This window comes from Notothenia rossii (assembly GCF_949606895.1).
Source record: "Notothenia rossii genome assembly, chromosome: 11".
Classification (NCBI taxonomy): domain Eukaryota; kingdom Metazoa; phylum Chordata; class Actinopteri; order Perciformes; family Nototheniidae; genus Notothenia; species Notothenia rossii.
The window spans coordinates 11849350-11876533 of NC_136910.1; the positions used below are offsets into that span (position 1 = coordinate 11849350).

General features: G+C 39.3%; 1 protein-coding gene across 2 annotated transcripts; it reads left to right on the forward strand.

Annotated features, from left to right (window-relative positions):
• The first annotated feature begins 255 nt into the window (after nt 1-255).
• Nucleotides 256-25536, forward strand: LOC307023813 (uncharacterized protein). Of its 2 annotated transcripts, none has more exons than XM_079657388.1 (21): nt 256-409; nt 1815-1903; nt 2114-2167; nt 2273-2353; nt 2452-2540; nt 2628-2664; nt 2766-2884; nt 3029-5677; nt 6215-6291; nt 7070-7205; nt 7293-7350; nt 12271-12356; nt 12781-12977; nt 13063-13150; nt 14440-14517; nt 15359-15399; nt 15937-16020; nt 19712-19769; nt 21646-21719; nt 22443-22500; nt 25300-25536. In XM_079657388.1, the coding sequence occupies exons 2-21, from the start codon at nt 1830-1832 to the stop codon at nt 25392-25394; spliced, it is 4233 nt and encodes a 1410-aa protein (XP_079513514.1). In that variant the 5' UTR covers nt 256-409; nt 1815-1829; the 3' UTR covers nt 25395-25536. The 2 variants fall into 2 exon arrangements, 1 of the variants encoding a protein (XP_079513514.1); XR_013803778.1 differs by lacking the exon at nt 25300-25536 and adding an exon at nt 21010-21175 and having other exon boundaries at nt 258-409; nt 22443-22498.
• Nucleotides 25537-27184: the final 1648 nt, after the last annotated feature.

Below are 27184 nucleotides of genomic sequence, written 5' to 3' on the forward strand. Positions count from 1 at the left end.
TTGACTGTTGGCAATCTTTTTATTCAGACAAAAAGAGAAAAAACTAAGGTAATATAAATGTCGCAACACAGGTAGCTTGAAATTAGCTGTTTTCTTTCATAAAAGGTTCAACGTTACGTGACACAAAAGTAAATTATGACAACTAAAACCAGATAATCTGACACCATAGAGAGTTGGCGATGTTAGCATGAAAATATATAGTGGAGAAATTCTAACATGTTTATGTTTAATGCTCATTTTCCTATGCACACTGACAGAATTTGTATGGGTTCATGTGTCTACGGCCAATAGGTGGCGATGTGACATGAACTCAAAACTGCCGTTAAACAAAACAGAAGAAGATGAAGTTGCGGGAAAACTGAAGCAGGCAATTCCTGTGTTGATAACTCCAAAGCTGTAAGAAAGACAGGTGAATATAAACACAAACACTTTTATAACAATAAGTCAGTGGCGTTTAAAAAAAAACTGTAATCTATCCTTAGTGTGACGTGTTGGTATAAGGGTCAATTGTGTGAAACTGAGAAAGTGTGAGCGTCAGTGTTGCAACCCAAAACAAATCATAGCAGCTAGCCAGAGTGACGTTTAGCTAGCTGTACATTTAACAAGCTGACACTGGATATACACATTTAAAAAGTCACATTACACTTTCGATATGCTACCAAATGTTGCCATTAATTGTAACTTCTGATTCATCTCACTGAAGTAGGATGCCTCAATAAATGTTGGTTTGTGTAACCTTATGCTGCTTTTGTAATGTGCCACAAAATGATTCTCAGTAGACACAACTAACATTATACACATTTGTTATACACAGATACTTTAAAGAAAACACTATACTTTTGCATTGTTGAAGTATCTTATAAACTCCATTAACATTTTTGAAACTGGTTTGTTTTTCAGTAAGGCTTGTAACAGATCAAATGGAGCACAGTAAGACCGAAGTTCAATTAGTTTTATTTTGGATATTATAATATACATGTATAGAGAACAGTTCACATCCCAACCTGGCTTTTATCTACAGGGTTTTCACTTAGGGACCATCACATTAGTTGTAGAATGTCACAAAGCCAATGCTCATCTCAATATCTTCATGCTAACCTGCTCAAATTAATGAAACTTATATAAAAAATGATAATGAATCACTCCTGAATGGAATACTGTTTTGATTACCAATGTGTCATAATGAATTGAGTGAAGATCTGTTTTAATGTTATTTAATAGCCTCAATGTAATGTGATGTAGTGACTCCATATCGATACCAGATATGATCACTTCTCTAATAAAATAAGACACACCTCTTTTTATCGGATATAAGTGCTTCTTCTTTTTTTATTCTATCTATTTATTTTTGGTGTTTTTTATCCAAAAGTCTTGATTTCAAAAGCTTCTATGTCATGTGACCCAGTGACTCCAAATCAATGCAATATTTGTATAAACTACTCCGGAAAACTTGGACACACTTCTTTCTATTGGATTTGATTCCACCTTGTATTTTATATGACAATTTAAAAAAAAAAAAAAATCACACATTACAGCTGCCTACTTGCCTAACAATACAATCAATATTTACAGTAGGGACACAACTGAAGTACACACTTTTGTCTTAACTAGCTGCAGGGTCAACTTTCTGCGGACAAGGTTAGAAAATATCAAGAGAGTAATTTTGTTACCATAACAAAAATAACCAATCCAGTATTTATTCAGATGCGCACAACCTACTGTCCACTTAATGCCTGTCACACTGGAGTATATCATTTTGTCTAATGTTATCTTGTTCGTATTGTTCTTAGTGTGCTCTGATTTTTCAATTTCAGCTTATACAAATCACCATGGAAACCCCTCTGGCCCCTGATGTCAAAAAGGGGATTTCAGTCCTTTGGGAGACCTTGCAGTGTCCCATATGGTGAGTGAATAAATTCAATTAGAACATTTGACTGCCTCTGCCACTGTTTTTATTAATGCCATGTTCAACGTCGAACAAAAGTCTCTTGAAGAGCAATTCACCATGTTAATATAATTTGTTTATCAGCCAAATAGATTACAAAAGATCACGTTTTTCATTTTGTTGAAGTGTCGTGTTCTTTACTGACTTTATACTTTCTTTGACCTATAGCTTGGAGTTAATGAATGCACCTGTGTCTACCAAGTGTGACCATCAGTTTTGCAAGTAAGAGGTGTTTCATTACATCGATTTTGTAAAAGGAACTAATGTTTTAAATGTTTTTGTACAAGCACTCACAAACACTATATTTGTTATTTTCTTTATCACCAGATGTTGTATGATGAAGCTTTTGGACAACACCATACCAAGCAGGGCTAGCTGTCCAGTGTGTAAAACCAAGATAACCAGAAGGTTCGACAAAATGATGACAGTATGACATTATTATTGTATAATAATACTTTATATTTATCACAAGACATGTATTTTTTCTTTTTCTTTTACTGATGCAGGAGCTTGCAGGAGAGCCCTGGGTTCCAAAGACTTGTTTCAGGATTGCAGAGCATGATTCAGGCGTATGAAAATGACACAGGCATCAACTGTAAGACTACATCACAGACTCCTTCAAATAACTTTGTAACATTAACTTACATAACGTCATCTAATAAAGTGACTCTTGTGGTTTCAGACTTTACTGGTATGTGCCAGGAAAAAGGAAAGCCAGGGTAAGACTTTTGAACATTGAATCTTTAACCATTTAACCAAATGCTGATAAATTCACAACATTAGCTCACTATGTATTCTCCCCTGTATTTGCTTTAACCAGAGTCTCGGCTGCGGAAGCTACTAAACATTGTCATGATAATCCATTTGAGGGAACACCAGACAACGAAGAAAATGTTGACAATGATGATCTGTCAAGGTCTCCCTCTTCAACTGTAGCAGGTAAAGTCTTCAGTGGGGTGCATTATTTCACTTGAATTGACTATCACTTCAATATTTTGATTTTGAGAGTTAGGATTAGTGTGTTGTCTTACAAAAGATTAATCGTTTTTAATTTCCCCATTCCTTTATTTTTGTTTTTTTTAGCCCAGAATGGATTTGCACGACTGATGGGACTTGAAGACACAAGTCCTTTAACGACACAAAACGAAGGCCTGGATAGTGGTCTTGGAGAGGCCCCACCAATGTCTGACAAGAAAACGCACAGCCCTCCAGATAATGCGGAAGCAATTGAAACAGAAATGTCAGACGTTGTGGAAAAGGCAACATCAAGACACAAAACAAGAGGCAAAATAAAAGCCTCCTTTCAACCACCATTAATAACAGATGAGACCAAAGACCAACCTTTAAAAAAGTCCTTAAGGAAAAAGCAGAACACGGATTTGGATCCTGACAAGATCCTTGAGGAGAAACAAAAAAAGAGTCTAGAGAAAGTCGCTGAGTGGCTCATGAAAGTTCCAACTGAAGGAAGTCTGGACTTGGAGAAACCCAACAAAAACTCAGACGATTATGAGAGCTGTTCTTCATCTTCATCAATAAATGTCAAACAACATAACATCTTGATGAATCCTACCAGAGAGGACCGTGCTAAGATTCTCAATGAGCAGGTGTTTGGGGCCGTCTACAAACGAGAAAGAAGAGGAAACAAGAACAGCTCTCCAGCTCTACATGTCGAACCACAAACAACCAAGGAAACACAAAATAACTCTTATGCTGATATTGTCAAGAAAACAAGCACTGAAGATAAACATGGCAGCGATTTGGAGGAAGAGCAACAACGGATGGACCAGGTTATTGATACCAGTAGTGATATTTTTAAAGAAGCAGAAAAGATGGATGTCATGCTGGAAAATGACACGGACAAACACGGAGACGATTTTGACAGCTTGCCAGAAAGTAAGAAACAACATGGCAAAGATGAGTTTCCTTGCCCTCCGTCTGATTTTGAACCACTACAACCGAAAAGAAAGTTGAAGAGAAGGACACGCAGCTCTCTGCAGCAGGTTGACATCGATTTGCAGAAGCAAGCCGAGGAACATTCAGAAAGTACCGAGCAAAAGAAAACTGACAAGAAGAAAGGTAAAAACACGAGGTCAGAAAATGGCAAACCGGCTAGAGTGCCGGAACCCCTTGTTCTGGTCGGAGTTCAAAATGGAGAAACCAGTCCTATAGCTAAACGGAGGTCAGAAGAAGTTCAAGTACATATTGAAAATTACCCAAGCAGCGAGGAGCAAGAAATCCCTGTCAAGAGGAGCAATAGGAGAAGTAGAAGACTTCAACTCTTTGCTGAGGAAGTCCAGGAAGGTCACAAGAAAGCAAACTGGAGAGCCAATAAAGCTGAAAAAAAAAGCATTGTTGCAAAGCAATCTGAGGAAGCTAAAGATGGAGAGTTAGATGATATGCCATCACCTAAGAATGAAAGCATGACAAAGGTGGCTGAACAAAATGGATGCATTTATGGTGATGATTTAGGAGGAGTAGAAAACATGGAGTCTGGTGAGAGACCAACACCAAATGCTCCAGATTCCGTTGTCGAAGTACCAAACACTGACACTTGGTCTGAAGCTAGTTCTGCTTGTAATGTCGCTGTTGTCCCGAACTCTACGAGTCCACATGAACACACTGTGGTACCTCCAACACTTGAACCCCACAATCCAGCAAATCATCTCCCTAACAACACTCGCTTGGAAACCTTGACTAACCAGACAAAATGTGCTGGAGCTGAAAATGAGGAAGATAACACTGACAGTGAACTGGACACGGAGCAGCTGCTCAGGAGCTTCAAAGCCACTAAAAGGAAATCTTTCAATCTTTGCAGCTCAAATGTAAAAAGGACCCGGGGCTTCGACCAAGAAAACGTGCAGGTATCCGAAGAGAAGGATAGCAAGTGTGTTGGTTCTGGTGTTGAATCTGTAAATAATCAGATGTACACAAAGGAATCTGAAAGGACAAACCAAGAAGCATTAAGAGACAATGGAACCTCATCTTGCTGTGATTTCATATCCCCTTCCATCTCACCTTCTCGAACACAAAAACCAGTTGAGAAAGCTGATCAAGTGGTGGTAGAAGCCTCCATCCCTGATAGCGGTTGTTCAGGTCAGGATAGCTCTTTCCCCACGAATAATGTCAGCAGTGCCCTCACTCCCAATAAAGTGTCAAAACGCAAAATAGAAAGTCCTAATCTCTCCGCTGTGCCTCGTGTAGTAGATTCTGGGCTCCGCTTCACAGCCGCTGAACATGACGAGTCAAATGAACCCTCAAAGTATTCTCAGATCACAGAGAAGCAGCTTGATGCTGGCAAAGGGATGGAGATAAGAGACGTGTGCAACGCAAATGCCGGTGGAACACATTCAGTCAACACTGCTGAACATTTCGTAAACACAGAGTTCTCTTTGACTCCCAGCGGCCTCCGTGACAGCTGTGGTAGCGTAGAGCTGAGCGCCCATTCCTCCCTCAAGAGCAAACCCAACAAGAAGAAGAAGAGGGCCCAGAGGCTCGAGTCTTCCTCTGAGTCAGATCGCAGTGAAGAGGGATTACCAACTTTGGCAGAGATTTTCGGAACATCAGCTTCTCGCTCTGCTTTGACAAAGGACCAGGGAGACTCCGGAGAAGCTAGATGTGAGGGTGTTACAGTTCCTGGAGCACAACAGATGAGCCGTCCACCTGCAAGCCACAGCCCCGACTGTGTTCCTACCAGCCAATGCTCTGTGGACCTGTTTGGCACACCTGATGAATGTAAGTCGATCCTCAGCTACCAATGTACTAGTTTCCATTTTTAGGTTTGCAGCCTCCTGAGATACGTGTATATTTAGGTATGAAATATAAGTCTTACCTTGTGTTACTCACTTGTTTGCTGTTTTGTTTCCCAGTTTTGTGATGTGTGTGTCTTGAGCTGGGAAATAGGGATGCAAAATATGGATTTGTTTCAGCCAATAATTATCTTCTGCTCATGATCTGTAATTCACACACACCTCAGGGAAAGAAAGACTACGGTGTAATGAGCAAGATGGATGATTTAATAATTCATAGCTCTTATTTAATTTAATCTAACTGAAATTACAAAAACAAAGAACAGTTCTGACTGTAAAAAAACATCAATTTGCAATCATGTTGTCTTCCTGATTCGGAGAGTATTGATGCTGCTCTTGTTCGGTCTTTTTACTTCATACTAACCAACAATAATGTATTGATTGAAACATTGGCATCCCTAATAAAAAAAAAACATTCTCAAGCATTTCGACACAAGGATATTTGATTATTTTCTCTCTGCAGGTGATGTCCCAGTGAATGATGTCGGCACTTCACAATTTGAATCATCACAATTTTCAAGCGAAGTTCTTGTCACACAGGTAAATATGATTATGTTCCCAATTGCTTGTATTCATAGTGTGCTGTGTAAATCAACCTTCTATATTGATGCTTGTTCAGCGTTACCTGTGCTCACAGTGATGCATTGTCGCATTACGCCCCATAGAGGGCAGCGCCTACACTTCCCCCACACAAACTGTCAGCTCCTAGATGACGGACTGCCTCGCTCAGTAAAAAATGTCCCGCTCAGCAGCTTTCTAAATTGCATTTCATTTACGTTGGAGGAAATGCCGCCTAGGAGATGATTCTTGTTTTCTACCTCATCCATCTTCCACTGCTTCCACTTTTATCTGCCCTGGGGTTTAGAAAGGGCCCAGGTTTGAACACATCTGTGGGTACAGAGGTTTGTTGTTATTTGGCTACGCGTTTGTGTACATAATCAATGCACTTGCGCTGTCAACTTAAAGGATGACTTGAGACACATTTTTAAACCCACCAGCACTGCTTGAAGTAGCTGTTGTCACTTCTCTCTTTTGTTTACTGATTTTCCTTTCATATATGTTAAATATTATCACCTTCTCGCTCTCTTTTCCTGCCATGTATTCTCCTGACTAAGTGCTGTCTGGCTGAAAAAGCACACATTCCCTTTCATTAAAGACTAACTGGCTGAGTTGTTAGTCCTTCTTCACTGATTGACAGTTGTTTTTGTTTATATGCTTCCAACTGTGCCGGCAGTAAGCGTCTCTTCCTTTCTCGTCTTATTCCACCCTGTGTTTTACTTAAGTGCATGATTTAAGACGTTTGTTTCTTCTGTTTCAGCAAAAGATAGAAATGCAAAATGATCTGGTGAGGTTGAAGAAGTTGATGGCTCTGGTGACCAAGGAGCTTCAGGAGAAAGAAGACAGTCCTGCAAAAGAAGAGCCCTCAAAAACAGATCAGAGCAGCAAAACCACAGGTGAGCAGATGATCCATGTAGAATGTTGAATTTGGAGCTGAAACGTTAGTTCAAACTGATTCAATGAGGATTATGTTGTGCCCCCAGGCCAAGACACGAACAGATCCCCATCGTGCAACAAGGTCACAGGCCCAGGTTCAGAGCAGTAAGTAAAGCATGCTAGACATTTTCTTTTTACTCTTTCTCTTTTTAATTATGCTTAGAAGTTTATATTTGGACTTAGACATATTGACATATTATATTTTCTTCATCTCACAGGCTGAATGAAAAATATAGATCTAATAATAAACCAGTGGTCCATTATCATAAACTGCATCATTTACGGGTTTTTTCTTATTTTTAACAACTTTATTTTTCAGTTTTTAATAACAAACGCAATATGTCCAGCATTTATGTCTCCCCCTCTCCATGTGGTATTCCCCGATAAACAAACAAATATACGACAGAAAGATAAATGACTATAAAATAAGATATATATATATATATATATATATATATATATATATTAGGGTGGTCCTTTCATGAGGTACATTTTTTAAATTTATTTTAAGCTACAACCACCGGAATTCGTTATACTAGTCAAGAAAACTCTCCTGGTGAATTGTATTCAAATTCCAACAACATTTACCCCTCCCTCATCAACCTTGAAGTTTAGCCTCACGTAGGGTGGTCCTTAAAATTGAAAGTCGGAAAGTCTAAGCTCCAACCCCCATAATTCATTCTATTAGTTTTTCTTTAGTTTTCTTGACTAATAGAATGAATTCTGGGGGTTGGAGCTTAGACTTTCCGACTTCCAATTTTAAGGACCACCCTAATATATATATTTATATGGCGTGTGGCGTACTGAACTAGTGCGTTGGTGTTCGGCTCAGGGGAGCACAGTTCAAACTCCACTGCAGTCAGAATTCCTCCTGTGGGGATTGGCCACAGTATTGAGTATTAAGTCGCTTTGGATAAAAGCGTCTAACAAGTAACATGTAATGTAATACAAACATAAATACAAATCAATAAAATATAGATTAAACCAAAAATAAATATATACAACAAAATAATGATGGTATTAGACAACATGCAACGTTTTTTGACACTGAAAACAATACAAAAAAAACAATACAAAACATCCAAACTGAATATTGTAGTTAATAAAAAATGAACCTAAGTTAAGCTTCAGTTTTTTAAATCTCTATTGCAGTAAAACTAAACTGTGCTACTGAAACAACAGTGCAATCACATTCAAACTGAAGGTAAATGCTTCCTTAATCTCCTGTCTAACATGATAACACAAAGCTTACCTCCTAACAATAAGTCATTGTTTGCAGTAAGCAGGAAATGATTAGAGGAACTGATAATATAAATGATTCTCAAGAATTGGTCTAAACCGGTTCTACGTGTCAACCGTCTTCATTCCTACAGAGGCTGGCCATCTCTAGATTTGTTGTTATTGAAAAGGATGGGAAGATTTGTAATGATGTGAGATCGTAATGGTCTTACAGTACATGTTACTTTAAAACAACACTTTGTCATACTGGGAAATACGCGTCTTCACTTCCTGGCAGAGTTTGATGAGAAAATCGATAACACTCTAATACCTGGACATTAAATATGCAGCTACAGCTAGCAGACCTTAAAGTCAAACCTGAGTATATCTGACTGTGTAAACAAATGTTATTAAGTCATCTCTGCTCCAGTGTGTTGTATGTCTCTCCTCAGAGGATTGTAAACATTGTTAATACATTTTAAATTGAGCCATATTTTAAAACCACCATATTAGGTAAAAAAAAGAACTGGAGCAAGTGGCATGTAATTGGTTTCTTTCAGTTTCTAACTGAAGGAGAAAGTTAGTGTGTGTGTGTGTGTTGCTTGCTAGTCTCGTTCTCAGAGGGTGATGCATCTCAAGAGGACAGGCGGATAATCTCACTAATGAACCTAGAATCTGCTTATGCTGTGGAGAATAAAGAAGTCATTACTGACTGCATCTTATATGTCATTTAGAGCACTTAGAGGGAAACTTCTGTTGCCACAGTCATTTATCTCTCCCGCTTGACTGCCTCCCCCCCAACCTCTCGCCGCGCAGTCCTCCAGGCGAGAGAGGGAGGGGAGAAGACGGCAGATGAACACAAGCAGGGCTTTAGCTATTCAAGTTTAAAATTAAAAAGCAAATACTCAATGAAAGCACTGGTGAAATCGGAGAGAATGGCTGGCATTGTAATATATGAAAAGGTTCCACTGAGTCATTATCACTTTGGTTGCAGGTAATTTAAATGGCGGCATTCTGCCAGTATTTCCGTGAAGAAAGGAAGCCAAAAGAAAACAAAGCAAGGGACCTCAAAACTTTATTCATGAGTAATTGGATATTGAGTTTCTGCCAATAACGAGTTTTGATCCTACATTTACATCTTCCTACCTCATTCAGCTGCAGTCAGGAAGGGAGGAGACAATGTTGTGTTTTTATTGCTTTGGCTCTATTCCAGCATTTATGATTTGAAAAGAAACAATGACTGAGTTTAACTAACTGCTATTCAGCTTCAGGGGGGACATAATCCCCTCTTTTAGCACAGTGCAGCAGCATAATAACCCTAAACATACAGGCAAGACACCCAGGTTTGTTTATTTATTTGAACTGCCAAATTGTGTAACATATTGTCTCTTGTCAGTGTTTTGACATGGATCACGTGTTCCCTCACTGAGATGAGACTGAAGGCTCCTGAAAGCAGCAGCAGCAGTCAGTGTGGCTGCAGTCAGAGCTCACAGAAGATATGAAGTATCTGCTAATGTTTGTCGATCAAAGCCTTTAGACAATCATTGACTGCAAAAGATTTACCAGCAAATATTGACTAGTTTATGTTACCTTGACCTGTTGCTTTCTCTCCCCTAAAACCAGAAGACCATATCTGTTCATCTTATGTGGATGCAGATAACCTTGCAAGTCAACCTTTTTTTAACCATGAAGTGACTGTTCAATTGTAATATTGTGAACATTGTGTCCCTTTCTCAATACTTACTGACTGCACAGTATCCTGAGTAAACGCAAATGAGTAAAGCCAATCCAGTTTAAAGGGGACCTATCATGCACTTTTGTACGTGTTTTATACATGAATATGTGTCCCCGGTGTTCCAGGGAACTCACCAAGTGTCAGAAAATACAACCCTCTCTATTTTCCTCCATACCCAAATCTCTAAAAACGGGGCTGCAACGGATTTGATACATGTGGATTCTGATTTGCACCTCTATGATGTCACAGAGGTAAACTCCGCCTGTATGGTCAACTCTCCACCTATCAGGGGAATGAGAGGTTGCCGTGGCATGGCAACAGCATAGCAACAGCACAGTAACATGACGCTTGTGCCTCGCCCCCTCCTTTGCAGGGGGGGGGGGGGGTCAGCTCCAGCTCATGCAAAGACAGAGCTGGAGTGAGGCAAAATGAGGCATGGCTAAAATGCATGATCTGTTTGGTATTTTGACAAATAAAACTTATAAACATACCTTATATAGGTATGGCCCTACAATATATTATTCAAATATAGCATGATAGGTCTCCTTTAAATATATGTAAAACTTCAGCACTATTTAACCTTTGATTTATTGAGTTCTAGTCAGGGTGGAATTTTCATGACGGCCATGGCCGTCGTAGCCCCTCGGTCTGGCCGTTATAACCCACAAATAATTGTACGTCCTACGACCACCATGGCCTGTTAAAATCTCGAAGTTGCTTTAAAAGCGTGAGAACAGTGGTTTCTGAACTGCATTATGCTGCGTTCACAACGGACGCGATGCGAATATTCGCATTGCTCTAACCGCTGGAGTTTCACCGCGGCTGTGAGCTGTGTTTAATCCTGTCATTCAAACAGGACGCGCTGCTGGAGAGGGGGCGGTGCTTATATCCATGTAAATACTGTGGTGGAAACCGACTACGACAAAGTTAACCTATTTTACCGTGATTTAATTGTAATACAGGTTTCAAAATGATTCCGAAGTAACTAAATACTGATAACGGTTAGTAACAACCATGCTTTAATGCTTCAGGCAAGACGGCAGGCGAAAAACCTTTTTAAAATGCATGTTTTCTGAATGGAGATCGGATCGATCAGGCTAAACTAACGTTGTAGCTGCTCCGTCCACACTCACAACAACGTCCTAAAGAGAGAATTAAAGCAGATATGAGGAGCTGTGAGGAGTTGATTAAAGACACACACACACACACTAACACACACACACACACACACACACACACACACACACACACACACACACACACACACACACACACACACACACACACACACACACACACACACACAAACACACACACACACTTGCATTTCAAAGTATTGCTTGTTCATACAGTTGAATATTGGAGCTTCACTGTGCACTGCTGAATGATGTATGTGCAGTTGGACCCTTGAACGCTGTTTCTTCTGCTCTGAAATGGAATATATTTGTTACATATTAATAGAATTTTAGATTTTTTGATTTGATTCCGGATTTGTGAATGGGAGAAGTAGTAGATGGAAAACATACCAAACACTAATTATTCAAAGTAAAGTATTTCATTTTACATACGGTAATACTAAGGAGGCATAGGCCTATATGATGATATCATGTTTGACATTATTGAAAAAGTGATTTGTTTTCCATGTCATTCATGTGACAGAAAGTGAAGTTATTTATTTGTAAGCTCCAAATCCAAATGTTTCCCTCAATTGCCTTTGTGCCCTGGCGTGTGGCCTTTCCGCCCTGAAAAAATGTGTGACACCAAAGGCCAAATGGCCTTGCCCCTAAAATGACAAAGCCTGGTTCTGGTGGTGTTTTGTAACGCCGATGTCGCTTTGTGTAAACTACATTAAGGCGGGAGAATACAATCTGCTGTTGCAGGAATGTTTGGATAGATTAACTTTGACGTCTATCTACAGCAATTTAGATCAGTGGTCTACCTGCAAATGCAAAAACATAAATGATCAGAAATCGATCTAGCTCAATTTGTATTACTAGAAAATACACTTGACCTTGCAGATCAGAGCTGGACATCATGTACTTTATACTTTAATATACACATCTCCTCTGCAGGGAAGCTGTTCAAGAAGTAGAGCCAGAGCCCAGCACAAGACCTTCTGATGGAGAAGGGGTCGCCGTGCCCGGTGTGGCAGAGACGGGTAAGGCTACTAGTGTGGTGTTGTAAAGACAGAAGCATGCTGGACACCTGTCTTATTTAATGAAAGATTAAATGCATTTGAATCTTCCAGAAGCACATGAGTAGAAAGCCACACTTTGAGACATTGTTTTAAGCCTTTTTAATTGATTACTCCAGGATTCTGAAATGACAGATCTATTTAACGACTGCCACTTGTAGATAGTAGCTCTTTATTGCTTTTCAAAATAATTGTAGTATGCCAGCAAGGTTTGGATTGACTGAGTTGCGCAGAGTTTAAATGGTTTGTCTGACTGTGGGGTTAATGGAGCTTAAGCTCTGTGTGACAAATATGTGTTTGTATACAGAAACCCACTTCAAAGAGAGCTGGGTCTGATCATCAGTCTAACTGTTGCTAACTTTCCTTCTACTTTGTTTTCTCTCTTTAGAAGTGCAGCGCTCCACACACACAGGGCCGGGTGCAAAAGGCTCCGGAGACTCCAAGACTTCCAGTTCAAGTCCAGCATCCAGACCATTAGGTTCACCATCAGATGGGCAAGAAGACAAAGAAAACAACACTCCTCCGAAAGACAGAATCAAAGCTAAGATGGTGCTAGCCTCATCTGGATTAGCCCCCAATGAACAGGTGCACACTCACCTCTACATCCATACATGTGTCTATTTAGTCATAGTAGGATATATGAATTAATCTGATGTTTTTGCCTTTTTAGACAATGGTGAAAAAGTTTGCCAAGAGAGTTGGTGGCCGAGTGGTTTCCCAGGTTACCCCGGAGGTGACTCATGTTATAATGCACACAGGTAAGTGAGTTCGCATGCAGGCATAGTGAGTATATAAACATTTCATTTAGTTAAGACTGTCATAAGAGTACAATCGATTCACTGCACGTAGCTCGATACACAGCAGAGCAATTAAAGCTGCTTTTAAAGAATTCCACTTCCGACGTCCTGTTTTTCAATATGTTCTTGAGTGGGAACATTTCCAGCCATACATTTTCTTTCTGCATGTAGTCACGTCTTGTTTTGTGCGTTTTTTAAAGCTCAAAGATAAGCTTTCTGTTTCTCCCTCGCCCACGCGCCCTCTCCTCCATTCATCTGCTTGTTGCTAATTACCCTCTCTGATAGATTATTTTTAATTTCAGAGCACGCTGTCTCCAAAGCACCATATTAACCGTCACTGTTTAAGGAGACTTCTTTTTAAATGGCAGCTGTTTCCCGGGTAACCAGGAAAAGGGAACGCTGGCACACTTGGTCTTTATGGTTAAAGGTTTGAAAGGAGCAGGAGGTGTGCCGTTCTGACCATGAAATAATAATCATTTGATTGTTAAAAAACTCATCAATAACGTGCACTTTCCTCCTGCCTGGAATACAAATCAATGGATAATGACTTTATTTCCTGAAGGAGGAACAACCCCTGACCCTGCTGATCAAACAGTGTCAAGCTATTCTCTGTTTTATGTTCATTCCTCTGCTGTGTGTGCAGTTTTAAAAGAGCTGTAAATGAATAATAAATAAATATAACATAACACCACGATTGGCCTAAGTCATTTTAAATGTATTTTGGTTCAGTACTTAATCGTTATTTCAACTTGATTTTTGCCCCAGTGCAGCTCTTAAAAACGCACACATAGGTGAATAAAATATGCGAAATAAGAGCAGCAAAAACAGTTATAGTTAAATTATACATTCAAACATACTTAATATAATAGTGCTAAAGTGCTTTGTGCTGCCACCTATCTACTTTAAAGTGCTTTTGTAAGTGGCATAAATGATTACATAGTAAAAAAAGTAATTTCTGGTGAGAGTCAGCGATAGTATTAGACGTCATTTGTCTTACAGTGTTGCTTTAAGAGAATACAGGTACTCTTTTCTACACATCGTCTGTATCTGCATTTTACATTATTTGTTAATTGGGAAAAAACCTCAAGGTTGTCAACTCGGGACATATTTTGACTTTTTCCTTTCATCGGAACCATCAAGCGTCTCCTATCTCATCCCTAACACTTACAGCAAAAGCTTCACATAAGGGTGTGTTAATGAATCTACTCCTGCACATCTGTTCACAACATCTCCTTCTCTCCTCCTGTCAGATGAACAACTGGTATGTGAGCGCACGCTGAAGTACTTCCTTGGCATCGCAGGCAGGAAGTGGGTGGTGAGCTTCCAGTGTGAGTCTCCATTCACTTTATTGTCAAGCTCAATGCTGATGTGTTTTGAACAATAACGCAAAACAGCACAATAGAGAGGCGGAGTCCCTCCCTTTCCGGAGGAGCTCCATGGGACCTTATTTCGGAAAAAGTATGTATTGAAGTCAATGTGGAGAGAGAGATTATCTTTCGATCCCGTTTGAATTGTGCCACGAATTACACATATGATGTTTGTCAATTTAAAAGATAATTTTGCAAGTCAAAAAAAAAAAGATGTCGTAAAACTGTGAAGTCACACTTTTTTTGTGTGAAACCGCTCAATGAACTACAACTCCCGTCTCGCACCACACACCAAGACGGCCGTCACGTTGGCACATTTCACTCCTTTCTTTCAGAATGAGGCGAAAAGTATTAAACGAGGTGAAAATCACTTGAAGTCTGGGCACGTTGAGAGCTGTACATACACACAAGGGGAGTTAGTCGGTTCTGTCAGAGCCAGCCTGCGGGACCGGGATTCTCGGATTTGTAGTCCTTCTAGTTGTGTATTTTTCATAGTCTTATATTTCAACAGTTTTACCACAAACTGTGATTTTTTTTGACAAATTATTTGTTAAGATTGACAAACATCATATGTGTAATTCGTGGCACAATTCAAATGGGATCGAAAGACAATCTTTCTCTCCCCATTGACTTCAATACATACTTTTTCCGAAATAAATTCCCATGGGTCGGAAGTAGATGGGCGGGACTTCGCCTCTATGTGAATGAATAGGCAGGAGTAAAAGATACATAATACAGTATCCACCCAGGATAGGGTTTGTGTTTAACAATAAACTTGTGTTTTTTTCTTCCCTCTCCGCAGGGATTTCAGAGTGCTTCAAACTAAAGAAAGTCTTGGATGAGGTAGGCTCGTCTGCATGCTCTTAGAATCTGTGCACCAGTGACTTCCTGTCACATCTCTGTACGTCTATGTCGAATTAAGGCGGCGTGATGAATCTCCCCATTTACTCTCCTGTGATACCTCATAGATTATTTGTCACCCATTTGCTTTTGTAATCCCTGCATTTGGTTCTGTGCTATGCGAAGTATAATCCTTTGCCAAGCTTTGTTTGGCAACACCATTAATTATAAACAGTTTTATTCATCATCCAGCCCCGTTTATAAGCATTTTTATGCATAATCTAGAGGATGTAGAGATAGACTCCATACAATTATAAGATGAGCTCTGTCAAACTGAAGGATGTTCAGCGTACCCTGAGACACTTAAAATAAATCAAGTTATATTAGGTAGTTTACAATCAGTCCTTTTTATGAGATGGGAATAAAAATATTGCTTAACTTATTCAAATGCTAACAGCAACAGGCAATGTTTTTTTCTTTTTCTTTATGAGTATGATAAGTATTGACTGTAAGTATACTGAAGTTGGCTTTGTTTTTAAGAGTGCCTTTGAAGTTGGAGGTGATGTGGTGAATGGACCCGACCATCAGGGCCCCATGAGAGCTCGAACCACTGAAGACAGTAGCGTGAGTCTTACACGACGTGCAGGAGGGCTTTTTAACTGTGTTTATTTCATCTACATGTAAAAGGTCAAGTCTGGCCCCAAGGAATGAGCGTCAGCAGTGTGACTCAGCTGTAATGTTATGTTTCTGATCTCCACATATACAGTACTTGATACTTGCACACTCCAATCAAATGTATTAAAACCTTTTTCGATACATCTGTAGAAAATAGAAATAGTAAATTAATCCAAATGTTAGATAGATAAATACTTTATTGATCCCAATTTGGGAAATTATTTTGTTACAGAAGCGGTGTGTTCAACATTAAAATACAAAAATGAAATGCAAATTGTTCATTCTTATCAGAAGGAGAAACTCAAACTTAGTGCCAGTTAAGTAGGTATTTCTCTAAAACATTGAATATTTGGGACTAAATTATCAACAAAGTGTAAATAGAAATTAGCCTCAATTATTATTTATTAACATCAACCGGAAAACCATAGCAGACATCCTGTCACCACATGTTTTGCTAAACTGAACCAATTGATGCTTGGCGTTCAGAAAGGATGACAGCCCTGCTATGTAATCATAGCTTGTACTTGTACAAAAAAAGTGAATCTCAGGCGTTTCCTCCAGCTTTAGCTCTTTACCGCCTGCTGTCGCTCTCTGGGCCGGTAAACACAATCAGGTGTGGGAAGTTTTTTTGTGAGTTTCGGTGCAGTTGAAACACAAACATCTCTGGATCTGATGGAGGATTTGGCTTTAGTTAAGCAATGTGAGCATCTGTTAAAACTCCAACACAGACACTAAGCTAACCTACACACATTCAACTACTGCATTTCCAGATGATGGACAAGAAAGAGTATATAAGAAACATTCAAATAGATTAAAAGGTGATTATGTTATTTGGCACTGACACCAAATGTTTCTGGACAGAGCAAGCGAGGGACAGTTACTTTTCTTACATCCTTAAAAAACTGGGCAACCAAGATGCCCCCATTAAAGAGTGATCTAACGGTTGGTAAAGCAAACTGAAAGCAGTGCTGCCAGCCCAAAACAGCCGTGCATACCAGAGTTCCCGTTAGCCGGTAATTACCGGACAACGACCGGTAAAATATGCTGAAGACCGGCAAATCTAAATCTCTCCGGTCAAAGCGTCCAGTCAAAAATATATTTCCCCTTAGCGCAATACCGCATCAATTGCGCAATTTGCACCACTTATGTGACAGACAAGAATAGTCAATTCTAATGTCTCACCATTGTCTAACACGTAATGTGGAGAAAGAGATGTCCTGTATGGGTTGATTGTGCGTTGATCTGTTGGTAATGCCTCAGGGTTCCGGCCGGCATGTAAACAAATGCATAATGCTGCGCTATACTTTGTGGCCTCACCCGGTTGCATAGCGAAGCTTATTGTTTAGGTGTCTTTTAATAAGCAGGTAGTCATGTCATTAGCTAGATCTGATCGATATGGACATAAACGCGAGTAAAGTCTAATCTGACGGGAGAGAGAGATCAGCTGCTGCTGACGAGTCGACAAGCAGCTCTGCATGATCACATGCAGCGGTGAGCGGAACAAAAGACACACTTCAGGTTAGAATATCACACGTAGCTATTTTAATTACCTCTCAAACTACCTAATCTAGTTATAGATATTTTTAGTTTTACTGTCGGGTCACTCATTACTGATCCGCGAGCTGCATGATACTGACGGGCTGTCAGGAGAGGGAGAGAGCGCTCCGTTTATTATTCCCGTGTTATTGTAAATTACTGTACACTTTTGAATAGTTAATCTACTATTATTAGTTTGTTTAATATCGAATCATATCAATTTGTTTTAAATAAATAAATAAATAACAAAGAAGACCTTTGACCGGCACTTTTGAAATTGTGTCCGGAAGATTTAAACTTTAACGGACATGTCGACCGGCGAAAAAATATTCTAACGGGAACTCTGGTGCATACAGTATACAGTGAAGAGGCCGCTCTCTTTTTTTACCATTTAGATCGATTTGAGCTTCTTGCCCTCCATTTGCTCCTACCTTTAGCGCAAGCCTTCATCAGAAGAACAGATGCAATCATTTTGACTAATAAGCTGTTGAAACCTAAAACATACTCTATACGTTTAAGTGGATTACAAAAAAGTTTGAACAATTTCCTTAACGCCTTATCCAAGAAAGTAGTAGAGTAAGAAAAAACGCAATCATTTCCAACCTTGTTGTTTTGTGAAAGCGCTTCTTCCAACAACAAAGAACAGTCTGATTCCATGAAGAAAATGAGATGGTGTTTCAATAACAAACACTTGAACGTGTTTCCTCTCATTGCACCAGCCTCTTAGCTCAGGCCCTGTTGTAAAAAGCTAATGGTAATTTTCCCCTCTTAAAGCCAGCAGGACCGGGATCTGTTGCCACTGAGCGGGAAAAGTCTAGATGTTATGCCGACCGTATCGCTGCCTTTGAAGAACCACCGCTAATTGAATTAGCTAGTCATTTCAGGCTCATTCAAGTGGCCTAAATTCAGTGCAGACACTTTGACGGAGCCAGACAGATTGTCCTGTTCAGACTCACTTTCCATACCTTCACCAAAGTGACAAACAGACCAACATGTTGATGTGCAGGACATCATTTAAAGAAACTCTGAGTGTGTGTGAAATGGATTTGCACGTTATCACATCACACACTCTAATACCCCCTGAAGGATATTAGGTGTTGTCTAAATTAAAAATCTGAAACAGAAACACTTTTTCATCTCACCCGGCACCTCTGGCTAATGATCATTATGGACCGACAGGGAGGTGAGATAAATTAGTATTTCTCCCTCCAGCAGCTCGGACATTTATCTTCCATCCACACACACACACACACACACACACACACACACACACACACACACACACACACACACACACACACACACACACACACACACACACACACACACACACACACACACACACACACACACCATGTATTCATCACTTCAGGGGACATTACATTGACTTGCATTTCCTGGAGACTTATCCTAACCTTAACCATAACCAACACATGCCTAACCCTAACCCTTAACCTTACCCTTACCCTAACCCTAATCCTAAACCTAACCAAGTCTTCACCCTAAAATTAATGATTCCCCTCATGGGAACCTCCAATTTGTCCCCATAAGGGTGGTGAGTCCCCACACGTTACTGTGTAAACAGATTTAAGTCCCCACAAGTAATGCTAGGCCACACACACACACACACACACACACACACACACACACACACACACACACACACACACACACACACACACACACACACACACACACACACACACACACACACACACACACACACACACACACACACACACACACACACACACACACACACAGGGATGAGTCGCCTGTTTCCTTTCTGTAGTATGGGTTCAAGAAAAACTATTTTACTTTCCTGTTTCAAGCATGCTTATTGACCCTGAGCGCAATAAAACAATATGCCCCTGATCTCGGGCAGGTTGTTTTTCTTTGCGTGTTTATAAGCGTGTTATTACCTCGACGCTGGCTTTGTTTGCTCTTTTCTGTTCAACTCATTCCTGAATATGCAGTATTACGGTGAGAAAGAAAAAACATCAAGGTCTAGTTTAGTTTTTTTTGGGTGAGGAATGCCTGTTCTAAATGTCAAGCTATGTTTGGTGAAGCTTCTTCTTACTTAGTATCTTCTTTCTCTCTTTAGTTACTCATGAAGGGCTTCAAGATCTGCTTCCGAGGATCTTTCCCAGACATGACGACAGGTAAATCACATCAGCAACATGACAAGTAAATAAAAAACATGTTGAGTTTATTGAGAAAATGCAACCATACAGTCCTCTTTGCAAATGTTTTAAGACATGACATCACTCCCTCATGCATCTCAACATGCTTAGCAAAGAGGTTTTATGCAGATAGTTTAGTTAGCAAGTGTTTTGGGTTATTTTTGTCTTCGTTTCGTATTCCTGCCAGCACATGGCATATTGAGCTCTGTAAGCGACAACAGGGAGGTGTTTGAAATGCAGATTTCTGACAAGGTGATGATGAGTAACTTGCAAATATCAAATTTATTCTAGTTTATTTTCAGTAAAAGTTTTTGCAATCCGAGCGTTTTCTCAATGTGTTTCTGAGGTTTCAGTTTGAACTGCCACCTCTTCATACCATATAAGGTATGTAACATGTCATTTGCTTAGATTTAGTCTAATAGAATATATAACACAATAGCTGCCCTCTACTTTATAACCATCTCTAATTACCATTATTTTTGTTGTTCTACTCGAGCTCTGTCTTGTTTATCAGAGTAACACAGCACTCAAACACTACAGGAAATGCAGCACCTAGATAATGTCTCTGATTACTCACCACAAAAGAGATGCTTTTCACACTTTAATAAGCATATTCTTTCAAAGAAACCACTGCAACACTTTTTCTTTCCTAGCTGTCGTCACGCTGTTTGCACACGTTCTCTTTTCTCAATCGAGATCTACTTCACTCAACTGCACTTATTCCGTTTTTTTTGTCCTGCAGGACCCTGATAGACACCCGCCTTGCTTTTAAAGAGAAAGAGGGAAACATAATAAAAACATTAAAAGTTAAAGTAGCTGACAGAGGTTTTGACTGACACAGCTTGAAACCGGTGCTATTTTTTTAAACGCCTGTCATTTTGACACCGGAGAACAATGACAAGTGTTTCCAGAGTGTGGGTGGACTGAATGTGGACTTAGGAGTTGTGCGAGATATTTCTGGTGTGTTTTCATATTGCACCATGGTTGCTATGGTGTCAGTTAGCTGGCTGGATTTCTTTTAATCAAAGAAAAATAGAAGCAAGCTTTTAGTCGTAGCTAAAGTGCTCTTTTCATTTTCTAAAATAGAAATCTTGGTCTAACATTTTCTGCACCAACCTTGGTTCAAACTGTAATAAACATCAAGGTCAAGAGGAGTTGGGTTGCCCTTCAAACTAAATGCTTTTTGCTCTTTACCCTTCCTGCATGAATGAAAGCACAGATAGATCATGGGTGAAGGTCTCGCGGGGCACATTGCTTCAAAAACCCACAAGGCAGCATTCTTTAGTTTCCTCCTTCCTGCGGTTCTTAAAGTGCTTCTGCTGCATCCTCCCGCTGCCTTCTGGATCGATGGAGCTTTGCTAATGGGTCGACATCTGCTAGCTAGCGTGAGGAGTTTAAAGACTTTCCTTTACATGGCACAATCATGAGGCTGGAGTCTGTTTTCTTCAGCACTGCAAGATTTCATCAATTATTTAATTGCTTGTGTTTGTGTTGTATAATGATGAGGTTACCCGCAGCGCACACTGCAGGCTGATTGAGGTTTCCTGACTCAAAATGACTCGTGTTTTTCCAGCCGGTGTTTAGTGGCTGATATGATGTAGGGACAACCAAAGTTTTTTTTATTTTCCAAATGAAGTGAACTGTGTTTTGGGGTAAGATGCAGATATTGATTCAGGGGGGAAGAGTTTTATTTATTGACCTGTTTTCCATCTTTCCGATTAAAGGAAGTCTGCTTGATATGAGTCTGCTTTGTATCCCCTGGGGGTTGAAGCAGAGAGAATCACATTTAATGTAACCAAGGACACTTTTAACAAACAGGGTCTTATCAAAACAGCCAACTTTGTGTGTTTTGTAGATGAAATGGAGTGGATGGTGGAGCTCTGTGGAGCAGCTGTAGTCAGAGACCCACTTCTCCTCGACAGTAAACGGGTAAGTCAGTTATTTAGCCGCTCGGCATACGCTTTGTTGAGTATTCTTAAAAAAATGCTAACATCAAACATTCAAATCAGATGTTCTTGAGTTTGCATTAATGCTCCTAGATGACCTTAAATTAACCTTGATACCTCGATTTTAGCATATGATTCTGGTTTTTATCTGATTTACAAAGATAACCTTTACTTCGTCACCATGTTAACATGCAGACTTTCAGCTCATTGTATTGTTCTCTTATTACAGTGTAGTGTTTCAGTTTTAATGATTGCAGTTCACTTCACATTTCTGGTAGTCATAAATTACAATCAATACGAGCAATCTAATACCTGTAGGGAATAAGTGGAAGTCAGTGAACTGCATGCCTCCCCCAACACTGAGCAATTATCTGACTCGCAACGCTGTGGCTCCCATAGTGTCTAATGTTTTCCTTATGGGTTTGATTTTATTTTAAATGTATTTAAATTAAGCCATGAATCATCTAAGTGACACATTTATAAATCAAAAAGGATTGAGTAATGCTGAAAATCCCCAGATCTAATAACCCTTAAGGCAGCCAAGTTAATTCCAAGAGACCTCATGTTGCTATTAGATAATCTGACAAGCAGGTGTGAGAATTTAATTCATTTCCAATTAGTCTGGCTATAAATATCAGTATTAGTTCTACTTGCTGCTTATTTTTAATACTGAATAATGCATGTTTTCTCCATTTTCCCATCCAAGTCCCATCAGCTTGTCATCATACAGCCTGGATCTGAGTCGTCTTCGTCCACATACAGCAGTGAGTCTAACATCAGTTATTCTTACTCAATCTCTCTTTCATTCACTAACACAGACACACACACATGGACATAAAGAGTTCATAAAGATTAGGCTGACAACAACAGCTGGAGCTCATTCCTTCACGGTTTCACCCGGGGCTTCGGGGCTGGGACAAGCACGGACCTATAGAGTGTCAGAGAGGAATCATTTTGATGGATAATGTGCCAATAGATTGTGATCATTCATGCAAATATGCTGCGAGCACAATGTATGCTGGCTTAGAGAGAAAGCAAGTCAGTATTGAGAAAACATGTTGAGTGATGACACATGGTGAGGTTTCCTTTTTGGACAAACTATTATTTCTGTGATACAAGATGAGATTGTTAGCCACCAATTATTTTAGTTTTCCTGAATTTGGATACTTCAAATAGCAACGACTCTTGTTCATTTAAGTCAAAGAAGGACTTCCTGCTCGACCTGCGTAGAGTGTTCAAGTTTCCTTTTAAGAGACACAGGGTAAGCATGTGGCTCATGGGTAAGCATGTGGCTCATGGGTAAGCATGTGGCTCATGGGTAAGCATGTGGCTGATGGGTAAGCATGTGGCTCATGGGTAAGCATGTGGCTCATGGGTAAGCATGTGGCTCATGGGTATGCATGTGGCTCATGGGTAAGCATGTGCCTCATGGGTAAGCATGTGGCTCATGGGTAAGCATGTGGCTCATGGGTAAGCATGTGGCTCATGGGTAAGCATGTGGCTCATGGGTAAGCATGTGGCTCATGGGTAAACATGTGGCTCATGGGTAAGCATGTGGCTCATGTTTTCAAGCTAACCAAGTTAGCTCAAGTACTGTATGTTGATTTGAAAAGTGTTTTTTTCTAAGTAAAAGGAAATTCAATAAAAGACTTGACATTAAATTGTAAATAGAATGGCTTAGGAAAGAAGCAGGCTATTAAACACGACTTTACATGCTGCCTTTTGATGCGAGTTAGTCACTGCTAGCTATTCAGCATTGGCAGGCTTTTTTCATTAGCTTTAAAATGCTAATGCCACATTGTAAGAAAATGTATATTCTTTCAAACTATTTATTGTGATTTTCTTTTGTAATAGCTGTTGTTATTGTTGATGTTTAGGTTGTCCCAGCCTGAAACTAACTATTATCAACATTATGTTTCAAACAGTTTGACAATAATTGACATGGGTGAAGCTTTTCAGTTGTGTAGCTTTATGCTTAAAAACTAGTATACCTGTTTGTAGACTCATCTATAGCGCACTAAAATATAGAAAGTCTTTAACTGTCCGTTATCTTAATGACATTAAAATGGATCATTTTGTTTTGTAGTGTGTATTTAAGATGGTTTTATGAAAACAAACATTATGTGGCCATTCTCAATACATGTTTACCCTTTCAGCAAGGTTATCCTAATTTGGTCCTGTTATTTAGAAAAGGGGAGTTGATGACGAGGCAGTTAATTCCTGAATAGCGTAGCAAATGGCCCACAAACACAGGCATTCTGGCCCGGGTGCATGTTTGCACACCTGTCTGTCGATTAGTACATGGATTTAAATGTGTGTGAGAGTGACACTGCGGTGAAATGGCACACGCTGGCAGCCAGTGCGAGACAGGTTTCCAACAAGAGCGAGAGAAGTGACTGGCCAGGCGAGTGAATGTGAAAGAAGTTAGGAGGCAGAGAAACGGCCAAGAGAAAATGTCACATCGGCGCTGGGGGAAATGTCAAAACAAGTTGGCTACTAAAGAGAGAGGCTGCCACAGCACGAAGAGAGCCGGCAGTTTGAAACAGAGAGGGAGCAAGAGGCCCCCCCCCCTCCCCCTCCTGGCATCCTCATTTACACTGCTGCATATTTAATGCAGCTTTTTCCCCGTCCTCTGGCACTCAGCGCAGGTAATCGAGAAGCCCCTCCCCTTCTATATTCCCCTTATCCTCTTCTTATGCAACACTGATTTAAATCACACTTCTGTCTTTCTCTCAACTATCCTCTGATAAGATGGAAACGTGTGAATATAAGGGCAAACACTCCTGATTTTGTTTTACAACATGTATTCTGGAGTCAGTTAGGGTTATTGCCTTCAAGAAAAGTGCTGCTTAATTCACAAATGTGCGTGATTTATGAGAGAGAGGATCTGTTTTTCGGTGTTCAGTGTTGAGCTTCTGGGACCACCATCATTCAGAACTGATAGGTCTTAATGATATGACAGCGCTAAAGCTCAACATATACATATAGGCTACATACGTACATGTTTAATGTATAGACGTCAAGTTTAAAATTCTGAGTGAATTATTTTGTACAGCATAACGACGGCTGAAGAGAGATACGTTGTTGGCTTAGAGAAAACTAAATTTTTATATAATAATAATAATAATTAAAAAGCATGAGGGAAAAAAATCTTTGAAAGAAATGTGCAACAAAAAATAAACAAAGTAATGCAGCAATAATCAACTAATAAATACTCATATCATATTTCATTTCATTTTTTTTCATTTCCATCTTTATTTCAAACAGATTTAAAAAACAAATACAAAATAATAAATGTGAAAAACAGAATACTGTATTGTTAGAATACAGTATTTATCAATATTCATAATAATATTTATATATTCAACAAAAATATTAATAATAATATTAATATATGCTAGGAAGATACATTAATTAGTCAATATGGATTCAATCTATTAATCATTGCTTTTTAAATTGGAATTGAAGCTGGTTAGTTTGGTTGGTTTCAAATATTGTGCCTGAACTGAACAAACCCATGATTTTGTCTTTTGTAGACTCACTAATATATTTCTTTTCAACAGGTCTGTCTAAACAAGCTACAGTCGTGACTCGTGGTTGGCTGTTGGATACCGTGGCGACCTACACCCTCCAAAACTACAATAAGTACAAAACATGAGCCAGAGAAGAAAGCGAAATACAGCCACTGATTCATTTTACAACCTGTCTTTTTTAATGTCCAATACTCTAAACTGTTATCCATCTGTTTTATTGAATAATTGAGTTTCATACTGTATATAAAATGTATTCAACAAAAGATGCTTGAATTTCGTTTTCTTTTTCTTGTTCAATAGCCCATTTAGTAGTAGAATTTTGATCAATATTTTCCCTAAAAATAAGAACATTTCAGTCCTGGGAGAGAAGCACACTCACAGGAATCATGGGAAATGTAGTTTTTTGTATGTGTAACCTCAGCTACAGTCAATAGTCCTTACTTATAATCCAATCAACACTAAATGCATTGCAAAAAGAGGAATGAGACAAAGCTCCAATAAACAAAATGGGAATCTCAGGATAAAACTGTTGTGCACATACAGCTATTACCGCTACTCACAATAATCATAAATAAATAAACAATGGGCTAATAATAGCACATCTGGGATTCACAACACTTTTGTTGTTTATTGAGAATATCCTTATAAGAAAAGTGGTTTTAGGTGACTAACGCTTTCAAATAAATCACATTATACAGTCAAACATGATGTTACATTGACAGAATTGCTGTTATGTAAACTGTTTTGTTGGTGAACAAATACAGTATATCAAGGGAAGCTACCTTTAGGTTCAAGCTATGAAATGCTAAAATCAAAGTAGAATAGACCCTCTTAAAACCATGATCCTTGGGGTTTATGAAAAGCCATTTACAATATTTAGTACGTCTATGTCTCCTGTCACATGTAATGTATTTAGCTCTTGTCATTCCTGTTCGACGGTGTTCCTGCTGCTGTTTCCTAGCTCTGCCATGTATCTTGCAAATCCCTGGTGAATGTCAGCTTTCTGGTCGTGGCGGAGAGCCTGTAGCTTCTCCTGAACATGGCTTGAATGCAGCAACATGTTCTGCACAGAGATTACTTGAATTATTGAACAGCCATTTAGGAGATAGAAGAGATTCCCTGTGATGGGCCATGTGAAGGCACAAAAATGACCCTTCTTTGTGCTCAACAAAGCGTCCTGCGAGAACACAAATTGATGGTGTCATTTGGTTAGTGAAATGCCAAAAAAACATGAAAAATAAATCTAATATTTTCAGTTTGCTGTCACAGCCAAAAAAAACAAAATATCCTCACAACTGAAAGGCTGGAACTTGGTTTTATTTGTCATTTTTGTGTGAAAAGTGACGTTAAATCAAAAATATAAATTATTCCCTGTCGGGCGGGAACTGACCCTTGCATTTGTTTTTGGTTTGTCGTGATTCATTACTTCAAATTATTTTAAAAACAGTGTTAAACCCCAGAAATCTACTTCTCCATGAACTGGATGTCCCTTTTAAAATAAACAAAAACATTTAAAAAGCATTTACATATAATACTTGATCATGTGGTTACTTACTTGTTCATAACAAAGTTAACATTTTAGTTTTTGGAAAGGAAACCCAAAAAGAACATTTTGGGTGTATCTCACACACACACACACACACACACACACACACACACACACACTGCTCATTATAAACCAACGACTGGCTATGAGGTTTGCAGAAAAGGTCCTACTTTTCGTCCTACTATTCCCTACATAGAATAACACAAATTTGCATTTTACTCATTTTAACTTTACACGGCACGGATAGTTCATGCAAGCTTAAATGTCTCATACACCCATCATTGCTTTCCCTCTATCGCTTCTTTCCACCTCTGTTTTCTATTTAATTGGACAAATCATTTTCCACAGTCAAATTAATTGTGACTTTGT

What these genes read in the sequence shown, in the direction of transcription:
- LOC307023813 (XM_079657388.1), top strand. Translation starts at nt 1,830, where the DNA reads ATGGAAACCCCTCTGGCCCCTGATGTCAAAAAGGGGATTTCAGTCCTT. An exon ending in AAAACCAAGATAACCAGAAG is followed by an intron (nt 2,354 to 2,451) that starts GTTCGACAAAAT and finishes TTACTGATGCAG; the next exon opens with GAGCTTGCAGGAGAGCCCTG. An exon ending in GATTAGCCCCCAATGAACAG is followed by an intron (nt 12,978 to 13,062) that starts GTGCACACTCAC and finishes TTGCCTTTTTAG; the next exon opens with ACAATGGTGAAAAAGTTTGC.